Genomic DNA, 9,511 nt, shown 5'->3' with positions numbered 1-9,511 from the left:
GTTCCACACTGTTAATCCGTGAACATAAACTCACAGTATACATAAATATCTGACTTGTTTGTACCTATTCTGCCTATTCTTCATGTTACCTGACCTGCTTTGAATACTTTCTAAGTTTCATCAGTGACACGGTCGTCAAATGTGGCGACAATTTGGCCCTGTTACTTATAACTGGTTAAGTCATTAGATTAACATCGTCTGTAGTGTAAACACGTGTAGATTGTATAATTATAATTCTGTTCACGTGCGATCTCAAACCAAGCAGACTGACTGTTCACCGGAGTCACATAAGATAACTCAACTCATGTGTCGGTACATTAGTTTTGCATGGACTCTGATTCTGAAAATGAACCTCTCTCATGGCAATACTCATTTTCAATTCAATGTTGGTACCTTCAATAAGATATTAGCAAATATAATGGAATTACTATTTCGCCCAATATATTGAAGTACAAAACAATGTTACATAAAGTGGTTTAACACATGGTTAGTTTTCAATGGCAGCTTACAAAATACGTCTTTCATCAAATTCAAAAGTGAAAACGGAATATCTTTATCGATTTATTCCCACAATTAGAACTGGAATTACATTTATCTATCTGAAACTATCAATGCCAAATCGTTTTTTTCTTCTTTTACTAAAATGGCAGAAAACGTGTAGGCACGCTTACATGCACGCTTTATAGTTAGCCTGGTTGTCATAGTGACAGTCGATATATTTCCACTTCATTCAATACTTACAAAATTGCGCGAGGTTTTGCGAGAAGTGGAAGCAAGCGTATTTAAGTGTGAATGAATAATGATCTCATGGATGCTAACGACGCTGGCGAACACACGAGTTTAAAGGTACACATGTACAGCTTAGCAAAGGCTGTGTTTACGAATTGCTAACAATATCACAGTAACGGATTACATATACATTAATGTAAGTTTCAACCAATAATACCAGTTGGCGTTTGATGTAAGAACATTAACATGTATGTGTGTTAAACTGCAGTCACCGATTTAGTGTTATCATGCAACGTCAACACTTCCGTCTGTGAGTACGCAGTCGTAAGCACCGCTAAGTGACGGGTGCTGTTATATACGTTCATCGGTGAATGCTGTTTATTTTAGTTTCTAAACTCGCTCGGTGAACAGCGTCAAGGATGGCGATGCTCGTGTTTTTCTTTCTCGTCACATTGGTAGGGGAATCAGGAACCACCGATTACCGCATTTTGCTGACACTTTCAAACTGGGACATACCATACAGTTTAGGGAGAACCGGCGCGGCGTATTTCATAGCGCTAGAGAAAGTGAACAGTGATGATTCGCTTTTACCAGGACACCGCCTTGTATATACGCGATATGACTCCGAGGGATACGATATAGAGACCATACGGGCAATTCTGAATTTTACTGAAACCGAGAAATATGCCGCGTTTTTCGGACCTGTGTACTCTGTGGAAGCAGAACCCATTGGAAAGCTGGCAATGGTTTGGAATACACCTTACATGTGCAGTAGTTGCCCCGATGATATGTTTGCCATCAAGAACTTCCGATTCGAAACCATGATTCGAACGTTCGGTACTTTTGGACAACTTGGTGGCTTTGTCAAGGCAATCGCAGAGAAATTTAACTGGGATCGTTTTGCAGTGTTGTTGGAGCTAAACACCAAAGCCCGTCTGAACCTGTTTTCGCAGCCTGTGATGTCTATTCGAAACGTTGCTATGAAGAACAACCTGACGATCGCAGAATTCGTGAATTTCAATGAGAGCACGGACACAGTTACGATGATGAGAGACGTTTCAAAGATAGCACGTAGTAAGTACATCATATGTATTATATATAGCAAGCTTTTTACGGGAAAATTCAGATTCTAAAGAGGGATTCAATAATACATACTACCAGGCTTAGGTAATTCATTTTAATCCAAGTTTTATGTAGACGACCAGGGAGACGGCAACACCATATAGCTGTATTTCCTATATGCAAAATTTCTTCTAACCTAAATTTGCCTTAGCAAATGTCTGGAATTTTGTCCAAGGGCACAATAATATCGCATAGTTTTTTTCCATTCCTGTTTCATTTACACGCTTTCATGGGCCTAGTGAGCAGCCAATGCTAACCAAATATACTAGGGCTCAGACGTGTGTGTAATCATCTGTAAATGTACTTACTTATACAGTACCCAGAATCTCAGACAGCCATTCATTCAAAAGCCGTGTTTATTGACTTTTGAACATTTTCAGGAAGCATAAATGCAGTCGAGCACCGAACATTAACATCGTTTTGCTACTAATGACAAGAACTGAGTCAATCAGAATGGATGTAAATAATTGCATGTTTTCGAGCTTTGACTGATCAATTATCTCGATAGTGATTATATTTTATTAACACCGTTCTATTGTTAACGGCATATACTACTACATTAGCTATGGGATACACTCACCGCTAAATAATTGCTTCACTGGTTGAAATAATTACACGTTGCAGGAGGTTTTCACGGTGTTCTTTAGAAAATGTTCATATGCGCTGTTCAGCATTTCCCCTCGCCCACTGGATAACGACAATGATTCTAATAAATACATCATTAACTGTTTATACAATGTAACATATTTGTTTTTTTCTATTGAATTATTAGAAGTACTCCAAATCACGCTTAAGGCAATAGTATCCAATTATATTGCATATGCTTTGTCTGTGGCTTATCTATATACCGGTATTATACATAGTATAGTTATAATTGTCGCACTATATATACTATATGTATACAATACAAAATATGGGTTTTCGCACACCGCCGGTAGTAACATTTATAATTATAAACCTGTTTGACTGATACAAGGTTGTAAAAACTGAAAAAAAAGGTTAACAGCATTTGTCAAACAAATTTTATATTTAGTATATACACAATACGTCACAGCACAGTTTGTATGAATATATCACTATGAAAAATATATCATTTTACTGACAATATACTGCGTCTGGTATTCAAACATATTCTATACACGGGGGTTACTATACTGTTTTAGACGATGTTTCATCATCAAAACCTTTAGATTTACTAGGCTCAGAACATTTCAAATAAACTCCGATTTGTTCTGGCTGGCTTCATATTTGTGTTTAAAGTCTCATTCTGATGAACATTAATTGATCATCAAATAAATGGTTTTAAAATTAAACCATATTATGTGTGAAAAGTTTATATGTGATCTCTAGATCTGATCGTGAACTTACACCTTCAGTGGCAAAATGAGCTTGCATAATTATTATAGTAATAAAGGGTATTTCGAAATTGCATATTAAAATAACAGAATACAAGATAAATTACATTTTTTAATTGATTTATGGTGCAAATATATATTGTAAGGAACTGGTGGAGTGTATGTCTGTATATATGTGTTAACAAGACAGAAACACATTTTGTTCTTTAAATGTTAGGTTAATACTCGCTTTAGCCGGGGTTGATATTATAAGATTTTAGCACAGACAAGCACATATTGTAATTTCCCCAGAGTAAAAGCGTGACCATTTGTTGAACGTATATTCTCATGGTTGTTCAAACGACGCCGATTCTTTCCTCCACTGCGTAATATACAAGCTTTATACACGCGAACGGCATGCTCACATGACCAATATAATATTTTCGAACAGGAGGTAAATCTGCTCACTCAATACACGCGTGTAATCCTGCAGGCACGTGCTATGTGTGATTAAATCTGAGACTATAGAAATAAGTTGCAAGCTTGTAGCTAGGTCGGTCGTCACAAAGAATTCTCAAGATGTCCTGGGGCATCATCATTTTTAGTATTGCATGACGCGATTCCCTCATGAGCAAGTATTACTCACTTCTTTTTAATCATGACTGAAATATCGGGATAATATAAAATCACGGATGTGTGCTTTTCGCGGTAATATTTATAATAATATGTACAAAATTATTAAATATTCACATGCGGCTTGAGCATTCAGTTAGTAAATATGTTTAGCCTGGAGTGAATATTCAGTCTAAGCTGTCACAGATCAGCAATTAGAGCATATTTAAAGCAGGATGGTTAATAAATGTAATACTTCTAGAATATATAATTGAAACTTTCAACCAGTGTAGAGCGTATCTAAATTCCAATTAAGTGATCATGATTCAGAAATTGAAGAAAAAGAAACATAGAAAAAGGCAGAATTTTGTAAAAAAATGCTACCTATATAACTTTAATTACTAAAATGTATAATAAACAAGTTTTAGATGCAACGTACAATATAATGTTAATATTAATATAGAATGTCAGCATAACGTATGAATAAATTAAAATCAGAGAAAAAGTAATATATTAGTAGATCTTTCGAAAATTATTTTTGCGATTGCAATTGTCTAGGCCTGTTATTTGCCACATTTAAAAGCGCCTTCACTAGACACAATTTTTGCAAACTGTTTATGATCATGACACATGAAATAATGTCTCAATCGGGACATGTTGTAAGTCTTTATTGTCACAACATTATGAAATTGATTTCACTAGTTTGAAATCCAAATACTGGAAAGTGCTTGCATCAGAGACAATTTTTAAAACCATAACATTGTAACAAAATCATTATCAATACACATTTTCTGCTTAACCGAGTGTGTTTAGTGAAATTTAATCCTTCTCATGAAACTGTAGAAGCAATACCTAATAATTATGAACATCGACACACATAAACTGAAACAAACAAACAAACAATAACATATTTATTTTTCATAGATTAGATCACAAGAAAGCCAGTCTTGCGCCTTTTTACCAACTCGGGCATTGATTTACCATCGTGCATGATTAATGTCATCTGTCACTGAAATTATGATAGATACACGGTATGCACATGCGCGAAATCAGGATTATATAAAGGTGTTTATTATTGAAAATACTAAATTCAATAAATTTATCGCTACGTGCACAGTATGTCTACTGACAATGGTGATTGTGTGAGCATTGATTCTATATACTTATATATGTATGTATATATATATATAGTCGATAATAAGCATTGTGGCTATTGAAGATGCGTACCGTAGACAAAAGTGTCCTTGAACTTGTTTTCACTTATAATACTTGAAATAATTCATAAATGTCCTTTAACTAAACACTTAAATGACACATTTATTTTTTATTTTGAACAATTTTGTATTTACAATGTGTTTTAATAATTTCGACAAACACTTTTCAAAAAATGACTGAAATACTACTGTTTTGATGGAAAATACAATAATACAATACACATGTTTTTAATTCAATCAGTATGCCTTCAATTAAACAGTTTTTATGTGTTTTATTGAAAATCATGTTCCTGTGATTTACTCATTTCAAAACGTATCAGCACTCGTTCGAACTGCACCATACATGGGGTAACCTACACCGTCAAAATGACGAGTTTAAGGTTAGTGACGTCACATTTGAACGGCTGTTTACATTGGACGCAGATTCGCCATATCGCCGCGACGGTATTAGAATCCTATCATTAACGCAAACGTTCCTATAACGCAAAACATTTTTCGTTGGCATTTAGGGATATAATCTCTCATTAAAGTATGACTACAAGCCGGAAAAACATGTATAATACTAAGATTATCACGAGAATGTTACAAGATGTGCACTTAGGCACAATAATGTAAAGCACACGGAAACTTACAGAATTCTTCAGAGGATGCACTGGAAATCTCCCTAAGCTGAAAGACTATTTCGATATTGACATGCCAAACAAAAAAGCTTTGCCAAATTGGTCACTGCAATCCACTCCTAATGGAATTTAATATATCATAAACAACTATACAATATCTCATGGTTGCGGACTCGTTGAAAAAAAGGATCATTGAAGCCATGCATTGGTGGTGTAGGTTAAACAAGTGTATGAAGTACAGACAATGCTAATATAATCATCACAATGCATTACATGCAATGACCAAGACAGTTTTGCTTTTGGCAATGCAACCCTATTACATGTTGTTAGATAGTACTTAGGTATATTACATTAGCAGAGAGAAAAACAAGCTAATTCACAATTCCAGAAATAAACACGCCTAAGGACCGTAGTAAATGTGTATGTTTCTCTGTTTATATAAATACAATCTATCGAGTCGCTAGGTAAGGTGATTACGATGTTCATGACTCCATTAACGACTGATGAACACGGGGTATTATTATATTTTCAGATACTGGTCCATATGTACTTTTGGAAGATTATATTTGTTGTTGTTGAATCTAATTGTACAAGTGTAGTGATGTCGATATAATAATTCAGTACTAGGACTTATACGCACCAATGCACGTTTTTACACTCGGCTAGTTTTACGGATTCACTACGGATGACGACATTTTGATACCACATTTTATTTAATTGCACCACTATTTAGGTGCTTTAATTCCAAACTAGTTCAGTATATTGCATTCATTGTAAACGGTTGCAGGACACGTAAACATATTACTCCCTGAAGTCTAAAAAAGAACATCGCTGTTAAACTAAGTAATGAACTAGATGTATCAATGTAGTCCTGTTCATTTCACATAGCTACTAATCTATCAGGTAAAATAAAACTTGCGTAGTCGCAATGATAGAATTTTCATAGACAATCAACATATCATATGCTTCTACTATAACATGTACCTAGTGTTGTCTAGAAATACCGTAGTATCCATATCAACGTAACTGGAAATAAAATGTGATTTTGTTATGCTTCGAAACACATAGAAACTCGTGTTAAGGTCTCTGGACAATTGTTAGAGAAACACGATAACTTCCATAATTAGTAATGATGAATGTCTTTCATATCTAGGTATGGGCTGAACAATTGATAAGCATATTTCAGTAATGGTAATTTAGTGGCGATTCAATATAATTTACTGATTGGACTTTATTTTGTCTTTTGTTCCATGTCTATGAATTTGTAAATTCGATGGATTAGGAATTTAGACATCGAATTTTATTTCTATTGCCATTATATTTAAAATATTTATCCCATAATGTTGATGCAAGAATACGAATGTTTGAAGTCGGATTAATCGCTCTCTCCCCATTATTTTCACACTTTAGACATACACTGTCTATTTATTGCATCCGTATTACGAACACCTACTTGTCGGTTATGATAAAATATGATCTAGGAAAACAAGCGTGATATGTCACTTGTATGGTATATATAACTAATACATGCAAGGTCGATAACTTGAGCATTTGTTTATTTGTTCTATTCCGATTGATGTTATAGATTACTCAAAACAAAAATACGCATTTGTTCCGTCTAATCAGAATTAGACGCCGGATTTTTTCTATCAGATATCGATAAGTAAGATTATTGTGTAATGAACAAATATATACTAGATTAAATTGCCCAATGCAGCATATGTATCTTTAGGCGTTGTTGCCAATCCCTGACATAATTTGATCATTATCTAAGAAATGTCTACGCTGTGTATACTGCTTGATACTATAAATACAATTCCTCAAAGATTATTAAGTTATGCTGGAAAAGTTTTCCGTCCAAGAATTACATAGGTAGTAAAATTTACACTAATAATTTTTTCTCTGAGAAGAATTGTTTTAAAACAAGCTATATATTTTATGAAACCTCAACATTCACAGTATTTAAACATTGATATTACGTAATATTTACGTGAGTACAGTGATGAAATTCAAATATGTTGTTCATTTTGATGAAATATTCAAAATGAAAAAAAAATCCTTCTCAATTGATTGATTATATATTTTGACGTTAGAATTAACCAAATTTGCATATCAATAAATGAATAAGTTGAGTTGCTGCATTGGATTTTTAAATAATCATACAATTTTCTGTGATTAATATTTTTACGTCCAGTAAAATGTAGAAAATTGATAAGCATCTAAAAATGTTCTAAAATTAACTCATACTTAACAGTGTGATTTATTTTTTGACCCCCAAATACATGCAAATATGCAAACACTACAATATTCAAAAGTACAATCAATGATTAAAAACCGATGTAGATATAGGATACAATTTCTTCAATTTGTATATTTTCTTACATTTTTTGTTTATTTATGAATATTTTGATATCGGTCGCCTTAACTACCGGGATACGATATAACAAACATCTTAATAACAGCAAGTAAAGGCATAGAAAATAGTCAATGAATAACAAAACAAATACATACATGTGAATCTAATTTTATTGTAATCAGATTGAAGTAAAATCTCACGATGAATGTATCGTAAGTGCAATTGCAAAATCATACTAAAAATGGTTTGACCAAAGAAGTGAGTAGCGATAATCTCAGTTGTGACATCCACTATAACGTATAACAACATTACTCATTATACTAACATATCTTATCAAAGACGTAGGTGTTGTTATTACGAGAATACAGTATCGACTGTCACATAAACGGAGATCGAGATTACGAGAATAACGCAACGTTTGCTGCAGACATTATCGATAGACACATAACGGAGATCGATGCAGCTATATACTGTCTAAGAGTATATTTTTCTATTATTCACCTTTCTGGGCCATACGACCAGAACGTATGCATCTAAGCGATGGGCAATGTAGTGTGGCCGCCATTCAGTACACAACTACGCTAATATAGTTCATGGTGTGTATTCTCTTAGTAATGATTGATTCATACATCTCATTATATACCTTACAATTGTGACATGCTCTAACGTGTGGAAATTAAAATATATATTATTAGCAAGCGCGTAGTAATGCCTGGCAAATACTGTGGAAATATAACAATATTGAAACGTACAACAGGCTCACATTACATAGATTGATTCTACAACATAATATATTATAACATTGTCTAGCATATTACGAATAATTCCTAGCACAGACTATGCTTAATTAATACATGATGTCGAGCAATACACATTTATGCAAATATACACCAATAACACAAATTGAATCAATACAAAATTTAAAGAGGGGTTTTCGCGCACAACGTGTGTTCAAATTTTGTATACGCATGTGTACGTTACATATGGCCCATAACAAACATAACGTATTGCGACGACCACCCTTTTATTTTAATAAATATTAATGAAAACGGCCAAAACAAACATATACCGTACTGATTGTAATTGGGCAACTGCCAAGGATTTAAAGCCGTAATCACGTTATGGCATGGAAGACAAGATCAATAATTTAATTTGTCGAGTTTGGCGGAATATCCCTCAAATTTTCGCACTGTAGTACAATTATTAATGTTGAATCGATGACTGTAAACAATGGAATAAAGTGATGCCAATATTTTAAGAAAGAACAAATCACTGGAATTACTCGACTAATTTAAAGAAACTGCTGACTCGGGTAATAACATTTGTTATATGACTCACATCAAATGGTTTCCAGCGAAGTCTACGAGACAATGTAGCTTTATAACTATTCATTGTTATAATTAGTGTCTAGTGTTTGCTTACACTTAACTCCTACACTAAGATCTATTTCTATAATCACGAACAATCTAGTTTTAAATCCGAAATCAGTTTGGGTCTCGGACTTTCTGAATTGATAAATGTTAG

At 33.7% G+C, this 9,511-nt stretch overlaps 1 protein-coding gene across 1 annotated transcript in view; it reads left to right on the top strand.

Annotated features, from left to right (window-relative positions):
* The first annotated feature begins 1,148 nt into the window (after positions 1-1,148).
* The window catches only part of LOC100376672 (atrial natriuretic peptide receptor 1-like), a 45,710-nt gene continuing 37,347 nt past the window's right edge, over positions 1,149-9,511 (top strand). Inside the window, exon 1 of the mRNA XM_085495095.1 lies at positions 1,149-1,803. Coding sequence (XP_085351221.1) covers positions 1,149-1,803 — 655 coding nt within the window. The remainder of the gene's footprint in view (positions 1,804-9,511) is intronic.

The sequence above is a fragment of the Saccoglossus kowalevskii genome, chromosome 21 (genome assembly GCF_978046115.1).
Source record: "Saccoglossus kowalevskii chromosome 21, keSacKowa6.1, whole genome shotgun sequence".
Taxonomy (NCBI): domain Eukaryota; kingdom Metazoa; phylum Hemichordata; class Enteropneusta; family Harrimaniidae; genus Saccoglossus; species Saccoglossus kowalevskii.
The sequence above is the reverse complement of the archived record's forward strand: the minus strand, read 5'-3'. Positions and strand labels throughout refer to the sequence as shown.